The sequence below is a fragment of the Xiphophorus hellerii genome, chromosome 15, assembly GCF_003331165.1.
Source record: "Xiphophorus hellerii strain 12219 chromosome 15, Xiphophorus_hellerii-4.1, whole genome shotgun sequence".
Classification (NCBI taxonomy): Eukaryota; Metazoa; Chordata; class Actinopteri; order Cyprinodontiformes; family Poeciliidae; genus Xiphophorus; species Xiphophorus hellerii.
Window position 1 is genome coordinate 14,664,548 of NC_045686.1, and position 23,015 is coordinate 14,687,562.

Here is a 23,015-nt window from a genome sequence, read left to right on the forward strand (position 1 = left end):
AAGGTGGCTTCTTGAGGAATTTGACATTAACACCAACAATAATGGCGATGAAGTCTTAAAGCACAATCCTAACTGTCTTCAAAAGGTGTTTTATTTTCTCAATATGCTTTCACAGAACAGAGAGGAGTGTGAGAATGTACATGGGGCTTAAAGTTTCACACAAGCAGGAAAAGGAAACCGGCGATGTGAGAAGCAGCGGGGAAAGAAGTGGGTGTTTTCTACGGCTGGCAGGAAGGTTCAAAACCCTGGAGGAGCTCCGCAGTTGGCTTTACCTCAGAGCAACAAATAACCTGCGGCCGGGGATCCACTTCCACCAGCGAGGCTTCTCCGTTCATTTTAGGCTGCTCAGGCTCCTCGGTGGGGCCGGCCTCTGCGCTCTCCTCGGGCAGCATGAGGCCCTCCGGCTCCTCTTCGGGGGTCACCATCGGATCATCTGTGCTGTCCTCCGTCTCCCGTCCGCTTTCTTTCTCCTCCTGATCGTCTTTCTTCTCCTCAACCTGCATCTCCTCCTTCTTAGATTCTTCTTCTTCTTGACTCATTTCTTCTGCAGGCTGGCTGACCTCCACTGGAAGAGATGGAACAACCGGAGCAGACGCTTGCTTCTGCTCCTCTTCCTCCTCCTTCATCTGCTCTTCTTCTTCCTTCCCCTCTGGTATTTGTGATTGAGAGATGGATGCAGGAACGTTTGGATGGTACTCTGCTTCCTCCTCACTCTCACTGTCAGAGGACGCCTTCTCCGGCTTCGCGGGGCTTACTTCCTCCACCACCACCGCTTCCTCTTCGACCTTCACTTTCTGGTCCTGAGGTTCGTGCTCAGCGGGCGAGGCGGCAGGGGGGTCAGCCGTAACCGTGACGACCACAGGTTTGGGCGCTCTGGAAACTTCTTGGATGACAACAGTTTCCTCGATTTCAACTTCGGTGGTCTACACACACGCACACACGTACACAGAGTGCACACGCACACACGATGAGGTGCACACGTATACAACAAACGCAAAACAAAAAAAAAAACACAAGAGCAAAATATGATCATTGAACATAAATTAAAAATGGGTTAACAGAAAAAAATATATACTCAAGAAACATGAGGAAAATAAGATGAGGTATAAATGAAGAAGATCCTGCAGGGTTTCTACACGGTTTTAATGGAAAATGTTCAGACTTTTCCATAATCAACTTTCCAGGATTCTCTGTCTATACACATTTAATTTAAAATAAAAGAAAGAAAGGAAAGCAAGATACATGGAAAGACAGATAGGAAGGAAGCAAGGAAATTAAGAAAGGATTAGGTGAAAAAAAGACAAAGGAAGGGAGGAAGAAAACAAAAGGGAGAAAGGAAGGAAAAGGAAAATAAAGGAATGAAGGAAAGAAAGAAATGGAGGAAGCAAGGAAAGAAGAAAGGAGCAGAGAAAGGGAGGAAGGAAAGAAGGAAAAGAAAAAATTAAGAAAGGAAAAGGAAAAAGGAGAGAGGGAAGGAAGGAAACAAAAGGAAAAAGTAAAGGAATCAAAAAATAAGGAGGAAAGGACAATGAGATAAGGAAAAAAAATCCTGGAAACAAAAATATTTCCCTAAACTTTATTCTTTCCACTTTTCCAGACCAAAAGCCTAAAAATTTTATTCCATACTTTTTCAGACTGTGTAGGAATCCTCTACATTGGATCAAGTTGGAAACGACCAAAGTGGCAATGGGAACATAAAAGCTCAGTTGAGAACAAATGGAGGCAGGAAGGAAGCGAAAGTCATGAATGGAAAGCTGGGATTGGTTACAAAGAACGTTAGTACCACCTTTGCAGGTTCTTTGGTTTCAGAGCTCGTGTTATCAGCTGAAGCTGCTTCGGTTTGCGGCACACTGACCTGCGTGACAGAGAAGTTAGGACGACAACATCAATCACACATCAGCGGGAAAATCACTGTTAGCAATTAGCAACACTGGGACGCTTGTTATCACAGGGTGGGGATGGGGCCGGCTTTTGTCATCTGCTCATCTGTACACTAAAACCACGGCAGGAACTCGGCGAGCAAAAACAGGATCAAAATAAGAATACAAATGAAGTTTGCTCACAGAAGAAAAAGACTAAAGAAAAGATGGTACCGAGAGTCTTTTTTTCATGCATGGCAATGCGTTTCTTTTGCCATTTAAAGAAGCTCCAACAAACAGGCACACAATAAACACATAATAAGGTTCTTTTTGTCCCCCCCCCCCCATTTCAGCCTCTGTGAAAACAGATGCTTCAGATCGTACTGTCTTTAATAGGCAGAGAACGTCTGGGGTGCAGATTTGGCAATTTGCATTCCTTTACCGCCAGAAATGACAAACCCTTGCACTGCACAGCTGTTAGTCGATTTAGATCAAATTAATCCTGAAAATAGTGCATCAACAAGTCACTGAGGATTAAATGCTCCCAGACGCAAATTAATTCATGCAACATCAACAGCAGGCTTTATATGCACATCTGCCAAGCAGCTTTAATTAACTAAAGCATAAAAGGTGTCAGTTCCCTTTCAAGCTGGTCAACTGAGAGGAGGTTAAAAAAAAAGAAGAAATGGGTAAGAAAATAAAGATAAATCTCACATAATGGTTGGACTAGAGATGACCCCAGTGTGAGCTAATGGTCCAGAGTACAAATTAAAAAAAAAACCTAAACTCAGCTTCTCATACTGGTTGTTTTCTCCAAAAAAAATAAGTTATTTCCACCCCTTTGAATGACATTTACAGTAAAGAAGAGACTGTCCTAGGTGCTGCAGTATAGAAGAAAGGAGCTGAAACACAACTCAATAAATGTTATGACGTTCATAACAAAACGCTACCTTTATGAAGCAGGAAACAACTTCTTCTGCAAGTTTTGTCACAAAATGATCATATCAAAATTAAACATGCCAGTACTAGTCTAGCACTTTAGCATATGAAGACAGATATATTTTCTGTAAGAAAAACAGCTGCACAGGAAACTCGTAAAAACTAAAGGATATCGTAACATATGTTAGGTCATCAATGAGTAAGCTAAGTAGGATCAAAATATGAATGTTGACTATATAGTGTTTTTAGTAAGAAGGACCAATCAGAAATCAGATTTTTATCCCCATTAGCCTCTTCCACCACGTCTTTAAATTAGACTGGGATAAAGTAATATTTTACTCCACATACTAAGTCAGACTGTTAGAACATAACAATCTTTCTCACCCTTAAGCTCTTTGAATTAAGAAAAAGCATCATCAAACTGGAACATAACTGTCCATTTGGGACCATACAAAGTAAACTGACACCTTAATGTTTAGTACCAGCAGAAGCACCTCAGTGGCAGAGAGTGCAGAAACAGGATGAGACAAAGATGAACTGCAGACAGCAGTGGGAGCGGCAGCAGCTGAACATGTGGTCACAGCAGCATCTAGTGGTGGTTCTGGCACACTGCAGAGAGGCGGAGCGCCTGCTGAGTAAAATTCAGCAGCAGTGCGTCTGCCAAGAAGCACCGAAGCTATTTCGTCTTCGAGGCTCTACGGCAAGAGATGCACACAAAACAGCAGTGGCAGAGGGTTAATGGAGAGCTAAAGAGAAAACTACAGGTTTTATCACTTATAAGAATCAGAGTTTTAGGAGAGAGCACGATAAAACATGCTGTCAAAAATGAAACAGAGCGTTAGTCGAGATAACCATGGATAAAAAGGTAGAGGAGTTAGGAAAGTTAAGTGTCAGGAACAGTTGCTCAATTAAGTGAGAAGTGATTCCACGAAAATCGAAAACAAATAATGTTCAACCATTAAACACAATGGAGGACCAACCTGTACATAGAAACACACAGTTTTGGAAATGCAGTTAGTTTCAGTTCAACTAACACAACAACCCAGCAATCATCAGCGGATATAATGGCTTGTCGAGAGAGATAGACATCCGGACGGACGTACCACTTGTTGCTGCTGGACGCGTATCGTAGCAGGAGAGGAGGTGAGACGTTTCTCCCACTGGTTGGGCTGGGGAGGAGAGGGAGGAGGCGCCTCCATAAAGGAGCGCTTGAGTTGGCTAATGCTAGCCTGGTGTTTCAGAACCTCGTCTTGGGTCTTATCAAGGTCCTGATGGGGACGGACAGGATACGGGGAATGAGGGATTTGGTGGAAAACGGGGGGGTGAGTAAGTGGGAAAAGGATGAGTACAAGGAGTGAGGAGAATGGGAGGAAATCAAAGAAGGATGGAAGTGAGGACTTGATGAGTTTCCAAAAGGAGATTGGGAATAAAAAAGAAGAAAATGGAGCAATAGTGAGATGATGAGGCAGAAATGTAACAGAAAAGAGCAGGAGAGAAGGTAGTTGAGGAGGGAGGGGAAAAGATAAAAGGAGAAGGAATAAGGCGGGAAAACATCGTTTTCAGAAATAATCTGTCAATCCAAAGAGCAACAGGATGGAGGGCAGGCTTCACTGAAGCTTTTTCTGTGGTTAAAAAAATAACTGGAAATCCAGACTTCAGTGAAACGGGGCCTCCCAACTTGTTTTATTTTCTCCATAAATGAGCTCATAAACAGCATGGCAGAATGTACAACATGGAGCTGGTAGTAATTCACTTTACTTAGTTTGTCCATATATATACGGGTAAATATGTAAATAAACATTTATAAATTTCTTCTAATTTTACTTTTTGTCAATCTTAAATGTTTCAAATGAAAAGCAGTTTTTAAATTTGGTTTTGTTAATGAATAAAAATGAACAAAACCAACCTGGCCTTTAAAAACCTGTTAAGGGCCAAAAAAGGCCATCTTAGAAAACTAGAGGATTTAATTTCAAACAAGAGATCCCCGATTTGAACCATTTAACACTAAAACTATCAAAATACTTTGTGGACTTCTCAGCGCAATGGCAGTCGATCACCATCAGCCCCAATTTGCACAAACAGGCGTTGTCGTTTTAGTTTGTTATCCAACCACACATGTCTCTGCAGTGGCAGCCAATCACGAGAAAACAGGAAGGAAGCTCCTTGTGCAGAGGTTAGTGAGGTTAGACGCAGCTGCCTGGCAATAATCAAACTCTTTGACCAATCAAGGACTGAGAACAAAACAAGGTAAAAACACAGTCACGAAACAGCACTGAACATGCACAGAGCATGCATTATAGTGGCGTCAATACGCCACACATCCTATTCACAAAGCAGCCATTGTGAACCCTCGGCCTGGGAAATTGTTTCTAGATCACCAAGTCTCTTATGTGCTTTTGTGTCAAAGCACATGAAACGAATAGTTTGCATTTCACATATTCAGATCCAACTCCCCTTTACTGGCCAGAATGCTAGTACACTTTACCATGGATATAGTATCAATGTACAACATAAGGGCGTAGTTGATCAGAATAGCTGCTGCGCAAATCAGGACATTGAGCAATGAAAGATCTTCAAACAAAGTTTTTCAATGAGACGGGATTTGCTGAAAATCTGCCAAAAGCTGAAGTAGAGAGTAAACGTCCACACGCCGGCATGCACACAGAGCCTGAGAGTGCGAGAGGGCAGCAGTCTTGTACGGTAGTCCAGTAAAGACCGGGCTGTAGCTCTGATGGCGTCAGAGAAAAAGTAGAAACACGGAGATCTGGTTTTCAGCCATCAGTCGACGCCAGTACCAACCTCCAACATTAAATTACTGTGCCTCACATAAATATTGTCCCCATGCACTCTCAATGGACTCTGGAAGGCAGACATACAGCACAAAATGCAGAAAATTAATGAAAAAATAAAAAATAAACTCAAATGTGTAGAGAAAATAACAGAAACTAATTTGACTTAAAAAAAAAAAGAAAAAAAAAGAAATTGCTGTAAATATCCCAAACTGAAAAAAAAAGTTGACCATGGGGGCAGGAACAAGAAAACATTTTGGTATTTCTGATGATCTGAGTGCTGTACCCATGCCGCCGAAGCGTTTCGAAACACCACGACACCAACAGACATGCACATAAACCAACAAACCCCAGCGTTTTTTTTCAGCAATCCCAAAATGACGTAATGAACCACACACACACGAAGCAAAACCCAAACACAACCTGCGAAACTGAAAGCCACAGCAGAAATTGAAAATAATGGTTGAAAATGCCCATTCGTCATCGGTTTTTACAACTCAACCTCTGACTGGATTTTCATTATCTACTACACAGCTGATTTGATCTGATTTCTTTAGGGCAACGTCAACCATCAAACCAACCAACGTGAGAAGAGAAAACGAGTGGCGCAACCAAATCACCAATAACAGTGTTATGAACCTGAGAGGAGGCAGGCTCAGCACGTCCAGGTGACTGTTGCTGGGGTAAAGTCAAGGAGAAAGGACAGGTTAGGATTACGGCCTCTATAGTCTTGTACCATAACATCAGGCTTTGAATTAGCATGTTTAATAAACAGGTCTTACAGACCTGGGAGGGGATGGCTTCCACATCGGCAGGGCTCAAGTCCACCTCCTCAGCCTTCAGTGTGGCAGACATGGGAGGTGGAAGTCAAAATGAAGGGGAAATGAGTTTTTTAAAAAAACGGTGAAATGGATGATGAGAAACGCCTGTTCCCCTTGTGTTAGGAAACACTTCTGGTCATGTGACACTATATGTAAGAAGTTTAGGATGATTAGTACGCAGAGGCGGCAACAACTTGCTGTTATTCTACATTAAAAAAAGACTTAACGTTTTCTGCAAGTGTGGATTAAGCTTATTTATTCTGTCTTAATTGATTTTTATGTACAACATCAAATAAAAAAACAAACAATTAAAAACAATTTTATTCACGAGAAATGAGTCATTTTTACTCTAGATGAAGTAGAGGGTCTTCATAAAAAATTAAATATGTTTTAAGGGGGGCATCAAATGTGTTACACATATGCATGGTCCAGTTAGCAGAATCAACCACTTCTTCTCCTTTTAGGGTGATGCAAGAGGTTTCCTTTGTCTGTATGAAGAAAGAAAACTCTTCTCAGATTGTTAATGTGCACTGCCTGTTAGTTACTGTAAGTTGCTATCATACTGCTTCCCATGCTGCCTTGTATGTGGGAAATATCAGGAAACGTCATGTCTTCGAGATACATGTATCGCTTTGATGTGCATGGATCAACTGACCATCTGGGAGTGAGATTTTAATGGTTTATATGAGAGCACGATATAAAGTAACATTATAATAGAGGGCTCATCGTCAAAACAGCCATGGCAGCCTGGCTTACCCAGTGTTAAATGAGTAAACAGGGATATATAAAATGCAGAGGAGATAATAGTTTTGCTTTTCTGTTTTAGAATTCTAATTAAGTTTCTCATACAGTGACATTCTCGCACCGGCCCATGCCTATATGTAAACAAATGGAGGCACATTTGTTTAATATCCAAGAGCTAATAAATGCTGAGTGAGAATACTGTAAAATAATGCAGATTTTTAAATACTACACTTTATCTATTTTGTTAAGTTACTGTACAGTGTATTCAACACGTATCTGTTTACTTTAGTCAAAAACAGCATCTAAAAGCCTTACATATATCTACTTACACTATGTAATTATTCTTCATTTAGATTCTTTTTTTATAGCTCTGCTTCCTTAAATAATGTCACAAACTTCATTCTTTACTTTAGAAAGATTAGAGTGAGGTGCAGGGAAGCTAAGAGGAGGAGCATTTATCAGGTGCAGGAGGTGCTGTTGGCAGGGAAAAACATAAAGGAGGAAACATTTAGGTTTCTATGTGGTTTACATTCTCACAAAGGCTGAAAAAAAAAAAAGAATTAAAATGGAAAGTGGGGCAGGATGAGAAATGTGAATGTGCGAATTTATGCCGCAGGATCACACATCTCCTGGGTCCAGCCCGTGCCTCCATGGTGCCTGGTGTGAGGGTGTGTGTGTGTCGGTGTGAGAGCGGAGGCGTCCTGGTCTACACCAGAGCTTAAATTACGCTTGCTTGCCTCGTGGCTGACAGACACAGGCAAAAGAGTCTTTCTTCGACTGGAGACGGCGGTCTCCAAGTAGGACAGGGTCAGGCCGAGGGGTGTGGCTAAAATCAGGGCTAAAACGACTGACTGGCTCGCTGTCAGCATCACGACAAGCAGGAAGAGTGCCAAGAGGCATGGGAGGAAGAGAGGGGAGGGGTTTAGGAGGTAGCGATGGACAGATGCTGGGAAGCTAGAAGAGTGGAAGGTGGTAAGAGGAAGAGAGGGACGGGAAGAAAAGGAGGAAAGCAAAGAGAAGGAGACAATCTGTGGGCAGGGGATGGAGGATACTTTGGGAAACTGTAGCTGCTTTGTGTATAAAGGCAGAGTACTGACAAACTTCTTGAATTTTAGTGGAAGATGAGTCAAAAATGCCAGAAAACGAGCCCACAGAAATGCTAAACAGCTCATAATTTGATGTAATCTAAATGCAGCTAGGTTGAAAGTTGAATATTTAGTGCCAAAAATGTTAAAATATATGTTCAGCTTCTCTCCTAGCCCTGTAAATATCTTCCTGGGCAGATACCTGCTTTCATTCTTGCTTAAAACCGAGAGAAAACACAAGATGAAAGACGCTAATTTAACCACACCCTTCAGAGAGAACCACTGTCGCAAATTTGCCCAACCGGCTGTTGCTCTGGTTACACCCTCCTCGTATTTCACAAGCTCTGAGCTACATGTCTGAGAGGCAGAGACTGGCTGGGAGGATGAAGAGGTTTGAATGAGGTGTCCAAGATCAGCCAAGATCAGCTGATCGGTGAAAAGCGAAAGGGTGTTTGAGGGGAGGCTCCACAATGAGCGTGCGGCTTCCGCGTCCTCGGCTCGGTCGTCGTCCTCGGAGATGTCGGAAAGGGCGCGGTCGAGCTCGGAGATGGAGTCGAGCGAAGGGGGGATGGAGGAGAGTGAGGATGATGAGGAAAACGAAAGAGGGAACATAAAGATTGACTAATGGGTGGGAAGTGAAGGTGAGGGAAAATGTACATGGGAAATAAAGCAAATAATAGAGAAGGGGGAAATTTGCATACACACGACGAAAAAGTAAAAAATAAAATAAAAAAAAGAGGCATGGAAAAAAAAAATCAATTGAAACGAGACCAAAATAAGCGACAGGCATTTCATGACGAGAAAATATAAAATCATGCAAGTGGGATATTGGAAAAGCAAAATTAAAGGGAGTGTTTGTGAAGGAAAAAAAGAGAAAAGGAAAGAAACATAACATTAGTCAGTGAACGAGACGACACAACAGCTTCAAAGTGAACATAGCGGGGCAGAGCAAAGTGCAGAAAGTAGAGGGCACAGAAGTTCGCAGAAACTGCCAACAGGGGGCGTCACCAGCAAGAGACGGGAGGCGAGTGAGGATCAGGAGGGAAAGGGTGGCAGAGAGGGAAACGGTGGTGGGACAGGAGGCATGCACTGCAAACAGAATCCACTCCTGTGAGGTGGCTTCAGGAGGGCACAGTGCCCCCTTGTGGACATGTGAGTGCATGGCAGTCCAGGTAAACATCACAACATTTAGTGACTTCATCAGTCTATTAAGTGATATGCATCTGTCTCCGCACATATTGACACCATGTGTAAGTGGAAATATGTAGGATTATCTCACACTAACAAGTTTAGAGAAATAAAGCCTTTAATCTGAGGAGATTTATTAAGAGGAAATAAATAGCATGTCAAAAGATTTTTTTTTTCATAAAGGCACACCTATTACAACTCCTAAAAATAAAAATAAATTAATTAAAAAAAAAAATAAAAATTTAGATTTATATTTTTTTCTATTGTAATTTCGATTTTGGGATTTACAAGTTGATCAGAACTTCCAGAAACTTAAAATCATGAATGGCCTCCTTTTTTACAGAGCCTGCTTAAAGCTCTTAGCCACTCTTCAAAATGTGAAAAATAGGACAATGTGTAGATCAAGTAAGGCAGATATTTCCAAAAGAAAATAGCTACAGACCTAAAGTTGCTCATATTTACAGTCAGAGCGATGGTCAAATAGAGCCTTTTCTGTGCTACCATCACAAATGTAAACACATGCTGCTTGTTAAATCTGATGAGGGCTTAGCTGAAACAGTTTGCTTTAGACAGATGATCCTGAGGTTTCTTTGACAACAACCACTTCATGTTGTTCTTGTGTGGAACGAAAAAGGAACACTAGATGTGTCAATAAGTGTGTCTGCAAATTTCTCATGATATATTTAAAGCTTGATGGAATCTAATAGTTGTTTGGCCCAAGATGACGTGAAGTCTTGCATTGAAACTGACATGCTGAAAACAAATACATTAGTGTTTTCTTTAGAGGTCTAAAGGATTTTCAGGAAATACCAGAAACAAGCAAAGAAAGTCAGACATTTTCCCTTTCTTTTTACCCCTGAAGGCAGTGAAAAATGTTCCAAAACACAATATTCTGGCCCTTGATTTGGTTCTGTTCACGTCCTCCCTGTGGCAGTTGATGCTTTTTGAGGTAGTGATCAGAAAGTCAATTTAAAGAAGTTGACAAAAACTGCAAAATAATGCTTTTTACAGTGCTCTACAAAGAAAGTGTCACCTTGTTACTGATTTCTGTTCTTTGAGCAATAACACAGCACTCCCAGAAATAATAAAAACGTCAGAATTAAAGTTGTCTAAAAACACTGGCAGATCTTTTCTGCTTTAATATTTCCCTTTCGATGAGATTTTGGTGAATACACACCTTGGAGTCAGAGTGAAGCTCTAGACGGTGATCCCGTCCGTTCTCCGCTGTCTCACTTCCAGCCTCAGTTATGCTGATCACCGGTGCTGAAGAGGCAAAACCACACAACGGAAATCTGTTGGTTATCTGATGGTTTAATTTGCAGTTCCAATGAGCAAGAACAATGAACTGAAGCAACAATCTGTCCAGCAGGGGTTGCTGTAAGGTAAGTGAACAATGCAACAGACGGGAAACGGAGGCAAGCAGCTGCAAAAAGTGGAATCTGTAAACCAAAAGTGGGAAACCACAGGATAAACGGTGCGTTCTGTTTTCAAAGACAATAAAATTATTGTGATTCTACAAAAATGAAAGCAGCTTTAAGATAATGTAAGGTAACTTCACACTTGCTTACTGCCCAGAGGCCAGAATCGCATGTGACATTACGTGCTGAGAATTTTGTTATTTTCAATAAACAGAGCATTCTTTATTTTCTTCTTTCCCTTTCCCTCGCTCTGTCTCTCCCTGTGTGACAGGAAACAGATGCCCCAGCTATTTCCTGTATCTGCTCTGACATAGAGCATTTCAGATCCATTTTGAAAAAGATATTCAGACATAAACTTATGAAATTCTAACTGTGCTTCATGCTTGACATTCCTCTTTTGATGCGTATTTCCTTCGGTTGAGAAGTTCTTTAAAAAAGGTGCGCGACTCTCGCATACAGATGCTACTTGTGTTACCTCCGTCCAGGCTGCGGCTGATGCGTTTCGAGGAGGTGCGTTCGAAGCTGGGTGCGGGTCGGTCTATGAGGGAACTGGCCAGCCGGGTCTGGGCCTGCGTTCGCCCGCTGTAGCGGAACTTGGATCCCAGCGTCAGAAAGCGGGCCTTGGTAGGAGGCTCCGGCGCGTTTAACCTGAAGGCGGAGGGAGAAAGGGAGCACGACCAAAATCATATTCAGTGGTCTCCTTTGAAAACACATTTTGTAGTTACTTTTACAGGTGCGTGTGATTGAGGGAAATGTCTCCTTGTTGTCAGAAGCTTATATCATGGAGAACACGTTCAAAAGTGTGCACTTGGATTTTCTGTCTATGTTGTGATTATGTATGAGTGTATTTTATACATAAAGCGCCATCCTATAGGACAAATGAACATACAGGTTTGTCTTGAGCCAAATAAAGTTCTCAAAACGCTACATTGTTAATTAATGTTCCTGCGCAGCACGCATGCGTTTCACTGTGAACGTATATTTGTCTTTTACCTGAAGAAGCTGTGGTTTTCTACGCAGACCTTCCACAGCCTTTTAGCAGATCGATGATTCTGGAGCTTGAATCCCACGGTGCTCTCAAACTGCTCCGTCTGCCAAAGGAACAAAATGGCAGAAACATGTTTTCTTCTGATTTGCAATTTATTTTTTTATTTATTTCAGTCATTTTAACATTTTCCACATACAACAATAAAACACACACAATGTAGAAAAAAACTAATAAGCAAAGGAAAAAAATCAAGACAACACTAGTACAGAATAAAACCTAAATTCCTGACAATCAATTTCAAGAAAGTGCAAATCAAAAAAAGTGGAAGTGGAAGTTTATTATACCTTTATTTATCAAAATCAAAACAAATATTTCCTGCATATTTTTCAAAAACATGTATCTAAGGACTCTAATTGAGTATGTAGACAAACTCATTAAAGAAAATAAACAATCATAAACAAGTGTTATTGTATTTGTTTAGCAAATTATTTCTATACTTTGTTTTTCTCTAAAGAGTAAAAACTTTAGATAACTTTAACTCCTCACAAGAATTATTCCACACCTAAAGTCGGCTAACTGAAGAACTGTTTTTAATATTTGTCCTGTAATTTTTTAAACAAACTCTTCTCTCTTACGTCACATTTACTCCACATACCGATCTACACGTAGCAGAGAAGGTCTGGCCTTATATGTCAGAAGTTAAACAAAAGTCATGCCAACAACCTTAAAGTACTTAACATTCATCCATCCATCAGTGTGTGTTTATTACAAACCTCTCCTGGTCTGATCTTGATGTAGAAGTTGTTCCTCTTGTACGATATCTTCAGTATTTTGGGCCAAGCGAATCGATTTATCCGAAGCCTGTCTTTGTACACCAAGAGTCCGTTGGCGCACACACCCAGCATGATGTCCACTGCTTCTGAATCCTGTCGTAGTCAGACAGAAAAGTAGAATATAGAAAATGTCTCGATGAGGAGATTATGTATTTTTCTGATATAAATGCCTGCAGTACAAACAAACCAGATCATGCTATTCATCGATTGATTTTTAAAGTACCGTAGTCTGTTTAGGGTCAGGGGAAACTCAATTATTACACACACACACACACAGACGCACGTTTGTGTGACTAGCATGTGTCAGGAAAATGGTCCAAACAAGGTATTACAAACAAAAGCCCCCCCTCCCCACACAAACAATCAGAACACAGTTAGCCTACAGACTAACCCACCAGCAGAGCTTTTAAATTCAAGGCCGTTTGGTCAGAGTAAAGGCGAATTGATTACGGCAATGAATTAACAGAGAACAATCAGTTGCACAAATGGAGAGTGCAATTTGCTGATAATGGACAGTTTTACTGGTGCTCAGCCACATTTCATACATCAAATGGACGTGCTGTGTTAAAAGCCAGCCATCGATCTTTGTTCTTGTGCTGTAAGGACTAATAGGCTTTAGTTGTTTGGTCGATTTCTTACACAGAACTATTACCAACCTCAAAAACACGGATAATTGTCTGAGTGATCAATGAAAATACAGTAAGTCATGAAGCCACCTGTTTTTCTCTTTTTGGGAGACAATTTAGTCAAGTTTTGGTCAATGTCATTTGTCATAAAGTCATTTTGAAAAGACTTAAAGATGTATAAGTGCAGCAAAAAAACTGAAGTAACAGGTGAACCATGAATTGAATAATGCCGAATTTTATTCTAACTCATTAGTCCCAACATGTCACATACTTTACCATTTATCACACAAAACCACACTAGTGGTGAGCTTGATAACAGTGTTGCTGATTAACCTCTATGTAGCATATAATGCAATCTATATGTTGCGCCAGTACAAGTAAGTTCAGTTTTAAAGACAAGTGGTTTCAGAAAATGCCGCAACGTTTTGAAAGGAATTTGCACCAAAAGCACTGAAGCATTTCAAAGCTATATTGCATCCCAAACCCAACAGGCACCGCATGTAATCTGTCATGTAATGATCAAACAAATCAATCTCCGACCCCGTTTCATAACACTTTGCTTTACTTTTGCAAAGCAAGCGCCGAAGTCTCCGTATCATCAGGCACACAACTTAGTATTACTCTTTCTACAGTTTAAACATGGTGTTTAGGTCACCTCTTTTGCAGGCTTTGGAGTGATAAAACCTGCAGACATGTTCCATAAAAGATCAAGTAGATCATCCCTTTGAATTTCCAGGATAATTAACAATGGTAAGCGATGAAAAGAAAAACACTGTCAGCAATTAAAGCGCTCCGCTGCACCATTCTTTCCATTCTCTGCTGGACAGAAGTGGAGCACGTCCTTAAAGGGAACTTGCCCCTCTCTAAATCTAATTGGACTGCCCTCTACCTCAGTTGAACCATGTTTTGTCTTCACTCTCCACCATGCCTCCCAGCTTCCTATTTCCAGACTCTCTTATTCTCATGTGTACTTGCTGGTTTTGCCCCAAAGACCCCAGAACATGTTCCGACACACATCCACACCAAGGAAACATGCACCCAGTCGGCTGATGATCCACTATCCCAGCGAGGGAGAGTGACTGTTCCCATGGAAATGGCCTGTCCAAGTGTTTGCACAGCTGACACGCACAGATACAAACATGCATGCACTCCGGCACGGCTCGACCAGCATCAAAGGAGCTGGGCTAATCCCCAGATGTCAACAACAATGGAGAGGAAGAGGAGAAGAGGGGAGGCCTTCATTTATTTATACCTTGGCGTGGTGCAGATCCACTCCGTACATGGAGAGCTTCTTGGCATTTTCTAGAAACTGGAGGTCTGCCTGTGCTGGTGTCATTCCCCTAAAAACGAAAGAATGGCTAAAATTAAATAGAATATCATGATAAGTCGTGCACATAAATATAATCCAGTCAGACTCCCTTGATAACAGCTGAACTATCAAACTATGAGTCAAACTCATTTTCCTCTCTGACCTGTGGGATTTGTGGAGTTCAAGAATCTTCTCCTCCATCTCTTTGTTCTGATTGGGCGCAAACGTCAGCTGACTGATGAAGTCCAAAGGGCGAGGTTGGTCGGGTTCATGGTCGCCTAATTCGGCCTGTAAATTATTCAAAACAGAAATCTATTTTTGGGAAGGTGCCAAGGCTAAATATACTACTGGTTAACATGATTATCGCATACGTTACCTCACAAACACAAGACAACAAAACAGACAGAATATTTTTTGCTGTACCTGCAATGTGTATGACCCCAGCAGAGCGTGAGTGACGAATGAGCAAGGCAGCCGTCCAGAAGCAACATCCTCCCGCAGCTGCAGACACAAAAGGTACCTAAAAACGATAAGGTGAAAAAAAAAATACTCAAAACTGGAAATGGGTATGGATTAAATGCCTTTGTTATAGTTTTCTCAGTAGGGCAGGTTTCTTTCCATTCTTGTAGCTGAACAACAGGACGTCTTTTACTGATTCTTCAAGAGGTTCCTCCCTGTATCATAAAGATTTCTTCTGCTCAGTTTAGAACTAAAGGAATTTTTGTAGATGGTTCAGGGTTTCTACACTTTTCCCACAGCAAAATTCAAGAATCTGTCAAGCATTTTCAAGGTATGTTTTCAAATTTTTCCACTACCACACTGGAGATGAAAACAAAACAGATTAACTAAAAAAAGATGGTCTCAATTCCCTATGACATTTTATAATTTATAAATATTTTTATGGTAGTATTCCACATCCTATAGCACAGACAATATAAGCCAAAACGTAGCAAAATGTTTTGAAATGTCTGACATACCGGACACTAATTTAACAAAAAAAAAAATCCTGAAATGTTAATAACTTTATTTAACATATAAAATATAAGACAATCAATAAGTTACTGTGCCCTTAGGAATAATAAATATGCATTACATTGAAGCAATCCTAACAAACTGTGTTAAGGTAAATTACCTCCCTTCTCAAGTTAAATGTTTAAGCACAATATAAAAAAGGTTTCCTAGCAAAGAGAAATAATTTGGATCATTCTAACTGATCTGAAACAAGGAAAGTATAGTTTGACTTAACTTCAGCAAGAAAAAAAGATGTATGAAAATATTTGGTTTCTAGGCCTGTCACGATACTTATTGCGATAAACAATAATACTGTTGTCCTGAGACCCATCCATTTTCTGTTCACCCTTTGTCCCTAATGGGGTCAGGAGGGGTGCCGGTGCCTATCTCCAGCTACGTTCCGGGCGAGAGGCGGGGTTCACCCTGGACAGGTCGCCAGTCTGTCGCAGGGCAACACAGAGACATACAGGACAAACAACCATACACACAGGGAGAATTTAGAGAGACCAATTAACCTGACAGTCATGTTTTTGGACTGTGGGAGGAAGCCGGAGTACCCGGAGAGAACCCACGCATGCACAGGGAGAACATGCAAACTCCATGCAGAAAGACCCCGGCCAGGAATCGAACCCACGACCTTCTTGCTGCAGCAACAGTGCTACCAACTGCGCCACTGTGCAGCCCTCTGTTCTGAGACCATTTTCAAGTAATATAATAGTAATAATGGCTAATAATGGCACAATAATGCAAGAACACATTCTCAAAGATCAAACCTTTAAATTCTAATGAATATTTAAAGTCTGCAACTTTAAGACATTTAAAATTTTCCAAAATAAATAAAGAAAACAACAACAAATAAAATAAATCATGAAGTGTCTGTAAACAAAATTATCTTTCAAAAAGGGCTAGTTGAGATCAAAACACCAGACTGAAGACTTTTATCATTCAGTTTTTGGTAAAAAAAAGAGAAAAACAATAAATGAAATAAATTATAATTGTTGAGTTTCTTTTAATTTATCATGCGATTAATGATTTATTGGCTTCTAATCAAATGCTAGATTGCACTTTATGACAAAACTGTGCAGTTTGAATATCAAGCACTTTAAAGTACTTTATACAGAAATCAAGCCGTTTCTGAGCCTTGAAAATAGATATTTGAAATTAATTTTGAAGCATTTTGAAGGATTTCAAGCACTGGTACGAACCCTGATGTAAATTACAAAGTACTGACCCAGGAGAACATGCCTCTACATGTGTCTGAATATGTATAAAAATATGGGTTTATGTTCATTTACCCAAGTTTAATCAGAAGGAAAAACTATTACATGTGAGAAGAAGTCCAGCATCAAGTTTCAACTTAGCTGAGCGTTTCCCTGCTACTCTATGAAGCGTTGTGTGGCTTCAGAGCATATTGTTTTGGCATTAGGGCCAGATCCAGTCTTCAATGGGTCTGCTTCACTTTCACTGACTTTACTCCATGACTCACATTTTCAGCCAGAGTGGGCCGTTGTTTTCAGCAAATCTGAACAACAAAGAGCCTAACATAAAACAGCAGGCCAAAGCAGCAGAACGTAATGGATACTTTATCACAAAAAAAGACATCTGGTGGAGAACAAAAACACCACTGAAACACAAGTAGATATTGTGATGGTATTTTATTTATTTTTTTTGGTGGCAAGAAGAAAGTCACCCATGAATGCATGAAGTATCACTCTGGGTCTGCTAGTAGGTGGGATTGGGCGGCATAATGGCTGGACGTTAAGTTGAAAGGGGATTATTTGGAAACAGTGTTTCTACAAGCCATCTACCCTGCGAGACTATTTCTCTTGCATGATTATAATTCAGTAACCATGCGAGAGAGAAGCCAGAAAGACAGCTCAGAATATATTTCTGCTCGGTTCAGTAGGTTTCGACTAGACCATGCTGTTCTCTTCCACTCATTTTGCTAATTTCTAGTTTATTGTTTTTGTTAGCTTGCCTTGTTCAAAGTGTTCATTTTTTATTCACTATAGCAACACTGACAAAAAAAAAGTCATGTTGTGATTACCAAGTCTTCACAACAGTTTATTTTCAGGCTTTTGTTTGCATTTTTTTACCAAATGGTGTTAGTAATTGTGGAAGTTGAGTGTGTGTGTGTCTGCGGCTGTGGGGGTGGGTGTGTGTGTGTGTGGGTACCTTGTGATGTCCTCAGTAAGCTGTGATGGGTCAGGAGGGTAAAACTTGACACCGAATGCAAACTGCCAGTTGTTACCTGGAGAACGAAATATTCAATTAAGTGATTTACATCGCAGTAAAACAAGAAAACAGAGCGGAAAATACAACAGAACACGTATATAAATTCTTAAAAGAAAATGACAATAAAAGCAGATGAGATTCATAAAAAATAATACAGGACAGCTGTTATGCAGCATGTTCCCAGACACAAATGAGCAAATCTGGTGCTGTATAACACACCCCTTCCCCACCAGCTTTACTAAATGCCATGCTTCATTTCAGTCTTCAGTGAGATCAAAAAAAGGAGCCGTCATCACCAGCAACATGACAGCGAACGTCTTCAACAACCCGTCATAACGTGGCCTTCATTTATGTTCTGTTCTGGCTGCATCCAAAAGGCCAGGCTGTCATGGCCTTCGCCCAGTCTGTTGAGTTTTGTTCCACTCAACCAAAAATGTCCGGGTGACGTAATGCAGATCACATCATCTGGGTGTTTTATTCTTAGAAAACATGACATCAGAGAGAAATCAAACACATGGAAAAGATGCATCACACTGGTTGAAAACATCTTCAGATTCAGGTTTTTGACTCCTAATAGATTTGATAAATAGGTTGTTTGATAAATATTTCCAATAGAAAAAAAAGTATGCAAATTTAAAACTAAAGAATGCATTATTCGACATTAATGTAACTGGAAAGTATTCATAGCGTTTACTGTTGATTTTGTGCCCGTTTTGTTCAAATAATAACTAACTATTATTTTTGTAACTGATTATTCTACCAATTATTTGGACGATAAACCGTATAGAAAATTTGGCATATCCTATAGATTTTTAATTTAATCTCGTAAGTTTTTTAATACAATGTTAGAAATACACTAAAAGATGCAAAAGATGCTAAAAAACTGACACTTTAGGAGTTTTGTGGTAGAGAATATTTACAGACAAAAATGTTTTCATTATAAAAGCTAAACATATATACATTTTGTACAGCTTTGGCTTAATTACTGTTTTAAATACGTTTTTTTTTTTAGAAAAATTGCCTTTTTTTGAGTCTGTATATTCCAATTAATGATAAATCAATGACTAAATTAGCTGACAATTATTTCAATAATAATGACTAATCATTTCAGCCATAGTTATGTTTAGATAAAACATTTTTAATATATTCATACAAAATGGCATCAGACATGTTTTCACTCTGTCGTTCTAGGCTCTTTTGAGATTTTTTTTATGAAGAAATCCATAGTGAAAGATGTCAAGTAAAGTAACAAAACGCGCAAAAAGGAAACAATTTGATGAATTATACTGATGCTACTGCAGCACAACCAGATAAGAGGATTTTAATATCTCTCTCAGATCCTTTTAGCTGAAAATCATCTAGAACTGCCAATAGATATGCCTGCTTATGCTCATTACAGGACAATCCTGAACAATCCTGGATGAAAGTGTCCAGTGAGGCACGTAGACCTGTCGGAGACAGTTGGTGAAGGAGCAAACCTGACCACTGCTGTTAAATATTAACAGTGGCCACACGCACAGTTGAGGTCTAAACCTGGCCTACATCCAGACCTGCTCGCTTTGCATGCCCTCCAGTTAGATTCAGCATAACATTACAGGTGAGATTAAATCTTGCTGCCGTTTTCTGTCAAAACAAACACCCGTTCACTTCCTGCAGGACTAAATGTTTCATTGTGGGATGTAAAAACCGACTTCAGACATTTTACCTGTCATTATTTGTAGAATCAGCATATTTTTAAAGGTTCAATATCACGTCATGTAGATGGAGTGCAGAATAGGCATGACCAGTGTCTTAAAAAAACACAAAGATAAAGATACATAGAGACTGTCCCCCTATAGATTGTCATTAAAAGTGACACATTATTGTTTCTGCACATTAACCAATATGTGCAGAAACATATTGGTTAAGCAGTTCCTTAAGCAGTGCCAAAGTGTGATTTTTTAAGTCAATTCAACTGAAAAAGGAAACCTAGAAATATTATTTGATTTATTTAGAAGCTTAAAAGCAGACTACTTAGCGGACTGCAAAATACTTCATGAATCTCTAGTAGAGAGCTCTGTATACGTTTCCACTCCAGCTATGAGCTCTGTCTGTAGACTTACAGTGTACCCATCTAGCCATCAATCCATCTTATGCGTGGTTCTGTTCACGCTGCCTCTGATTTAATAAACAAGATTCTCTGCCTTGTCTTAAACTGACTGAATTTTTTAAAACCCTTCAGGAAAAAGTGACCCATTTAAATCGGAATATTCTGATCTGTGTAAACAACCGTAGATCTTCTGGCGGCTTGGGAGGTTCCCAGACTTTATTGAGCATGACAGAAAAAAACACAAAAAAAAACAAAACATGTCGTTAGGAAATGCACTACGTCAACCAGGAATGTGTTTGATGTGATTTTACGTCCCCAGGACATTACATGCAGTGCCTTGTGAGGCTATTTATAAGCTGGATGAAAATTGTAACATTTGTCAAGTTCCAACCATAAACTTTCATTTTATGAGAAAGACCAATAAAAAGGAGGACATAAATGTTAAGTGGGAGGAAAATGATAAGCATAGTTTTTACTTTTTTTACAACTGCAAACCTAGAAAGTGTGGTGTAAATTTGTAATCATCCCTCTTTACTCTGACACCCCTAAATAAAATCTAGAAGTCACCTACTTGATAAATATAATTCCCTGTACGCAATTTACATTTACATTATAAATGTAGCTGTTGTGTGAATGTTTTAAAGCAGGGATGTCCAAAGTGTGGCCCGGGGACCATTTGAGGTCCTTGGAATGACTTTGTCCTGGTCCTCAATCATAATTCAAGTTCCTAAATTACATCTGCCAGCAAAGATTTTAAAGCTTTTAAAATCTCACATTTTTGCACAACTGCAAAACCTACCAAAAATTTTAATTCACTTAAAAAGTCAGACCAGGCAAACAGAGCTTTAATCAAAAGAAGCAGCCTGGAGGCTTAAAGTAGCTGGAGGAGCTTTAGAAATCAACGATGTGAAGCTGTTGACTTTGCAACTATTAGTTGTGCACTTAACAACTCTAGCCTTTACGAAAGTGTGGAAAGATGAATCCCAAGGTTGAAAGATCGTCCCAGTTGCATGTTTCTCACAAGCCTTTTAGCACAAACAGCAGACATGCCGAATAAAATGTTTGGGTTAAATCGGGGCCAAACTGAAACTTTTAGGTCTTCATGGAAAACACGCCTGTGTACTTTCTAGCACAAGTCCTGGAGAAACTGACAGGCGCTTTAGATTTCAACCCATCTTTATTTGCATCCGCACTGTGACGGCTGCCCTCAAAATGACAGCAGTTTAGGGAAGAATGGTGTCAACCCTGTGATTTGCGTAAAGCAACGGCCGCATACATAAAGGTTGTGAGTGAACGCTTTTCTAAACATTCACACACCAAAAAATGCACATAAATGAGCACATAGAGTGAGATGTATAGCACTTAGAGCATTTATATAGGCATTTATGCACACCGCACACTCTCACATAGAGTCTGGGATAAACCGCATGCGTTCTGCACACACCCAAACTCCACTGTCTCACACATCTGCCAATTAACAAAATGTAAACGTTTTTCGAGCCTAAATTACATGGTTGTACTGTGAAGTTACAGGCTTTGTAAGAACTTGTTTTTACTTATACGGCAAACATAAGAAGAAGCAAGGTATGAACGGCATAAAAAGACGAATTAGAGCATTTCTAACTTTTATGACTATTGGTCAGATTTATTGAGCTTCTTTTTAAAAGAGCTGGAGGAAAACCCTGGGAATACAAGAAACAGACAAGTTTGTAGGCAAATGAAGGTCTAAACCGAACTTTTAATTTAAGACAAAGCACAAGCAATCTCAGAACAGAACGGCTGACTGGATTTAGATCAATAATAACCCAATAACAGACTTTGACATTTTCCCAAGCTGATGTAACCGTCCCATAGTTACTGTCATGCTTTGTGTATATAAAACCAAGCAAGACGTTGTAAGCTTAGCAGCTGCCAAACCTCCTCCAGTAGGTGCCAACCCTAAACAGGTGAAACGCCACACTTTATCTCACATTTAAATATTAACAACAGGTAATGAAAAGGTCTTTAAATAATGAAGCAGAGTGATGACACCCTTGGTAAACTCTTTAATGCCGCATGACTGCTGTCATTTGGCTTCCAGTGTCTCTGGCGTTTTGTTCAAGTAGTTTGTTTTTCTTCTGACAGCAGGACAATCGATTCATTAATTATAAATGTATTATTCAGACCATTTGGCTACATTCAGTATGCTATTTTTTTCATTATAAACAGCCTACATGGATGGATGAATGGAAATCAAACAAATGGACGACACAGATTGGATGGATGGATGGATGGATGGATGGATGGATGGATGGATGGATGGATGGATGGATGGATGGATGGATGGATGGATGGATGGATGGATGGATGGATGGATGGATGGATGGATGGATGGAAACATAATAAGGTATCATAAACAAAAATCTGAAACGGGAGATTTGAAAAGGTGAACTTACTGCGAATTTGTCTCTTAATCTCCTTTGTGGGGTCCAACCAACACTGGGGGGTCATAGAAGGAGAAACACAGCAAGAGGAGAATCAAAATCCTGAAACAATGCAGCCTTTCATGTTTAAGCCTAAAACCCAAGCAGTACACACCTTCTCATCATGGTTGTCCTTGTACGTCAGGCCAAAGTAGTCCTTCTCCAACAGATTTAGGTGCTCACACACCTTGAAGAACAAGTACTGCCCCTTAGCTCGTTTCTGCTGAGACAAAATGAAAGAAAGTTCATCACAAACAACCACTTCTAACATCATTTGAAAACTTGAAATTAAAAGTTTAGTAGTAAATTTCTCTGCAATCTGTTAGATTACTCTCTGCTCTTTAGTACATTGTCTTCATCTGTCTCACATTCCTTCATAGGCCTGATAGCGGCTTTAGCCCTAAAATCCTCCGCACTCAGCTATGAAAATGACATTTAACAACCATCTGTGAATGCGTGCCCAAGTGTGTGCACCCAAACACACAGCGGTCCCCTTCAGACAGTCAGAAGGTCAAAGGAAGGAGGGTGGAAAAGAAGCGGCAGGCGATCACAAAGAACAAAGTACCGTAATTATATGAGGTCAAATTCTTCTACTTTTGAGTTATTTGGTGGAGCCTCA

At 40.1% G+C, this 23,015-nt stretch overlaps 1 protein-coding gene across 16 annotated transcripts in view; it reads right to left on the bottom strand.

The window, feature by feature from the left end:
- Nucleotides 1-23,015, bottom strand: part of epb41l2 (erythrocyte membrane protein band 4.1 like 2) — a 55,026-nt gene that overhangs the window by 8,230 nt on the left and 23,781 nt on the right. For 6 of the 16 annotated variants that reach the window (XM_032586142.1, XM_032586135.1, XM_032586139.1 and 3 more), the window contains exons 5-20: nucleotides 22,512-22,619; nucleotides 22,370-22,412; nucleotides 17,786-17,861; nucleotides 15,023-15,119; nucleotides 14,763-14,887; nucleotides 14,543-14,630; nucleotides 12,605-12,757; nucleotides 11,837-11,934; nucleotides 11,319-11,491; nucleotides 10,603-10,688; nucleotides 6,374-6,424; nucleotides 6,227-6,265; nucleotides 3,902-4,066; nucleotides 3,293-3,493; nucleotides 1,787-1,855; nucleotides 273-923 (exon numbers count right to left, since the gene is read on the bottom strand). In XM_032586142.1, coding sequence (XP_032442033.1) covers nucleotides 273-923; nucleotides 1,787-1,855; nucleotides 3,293-3,493; nucleotides 3,902-4,066; nucleotides 6,227-6,265; nucleotides 6,374-6,424; nucleotides 10,603-10,688; nucleotides 11,319-11,491; nucleotides 11,837-11,934; nucleotides 12,605-12,757; nucleotides 14,543-14,630; nucleotides 14,763-14,887; nucleotides 15,023-15,119; nucleotides 17,786-17,861; nucleotides 22,370-22,412; nucleotides 22,512-22,619 — 2,223 coding nt within the window. Of the gene's footprint in view, nucleotides 1-272; nucleotides 924-1,786; nucleotides 1,856-3,292; nucleotides 3,494-3,901; nucleotides 4,067-5,597; nucleotides 5,658-6,226; nucleotides 6,266-6,373; nucleotides 6,425-6,647; nucleotides 8,859-10,602; nucleotides 10,689-11,318; nucleotides 11,492-11,836; nucleotides 11,935-12,604; nucleotides 12,758-14,542; nucleotides 14,631-14,762; nucleotides 14,888-15,022; nucleotides 15,120-17,785; nucleotides 17,862-22,369; nucleotides 22,413-22,511; nucleotides 22,620-23,015 lie in introns of those variants that run through there. The other 10 variants (XM_032586136.1, XM_032586137.1, XM_032586140.1 and 7 more) reach the window with 10 other exon arrangements.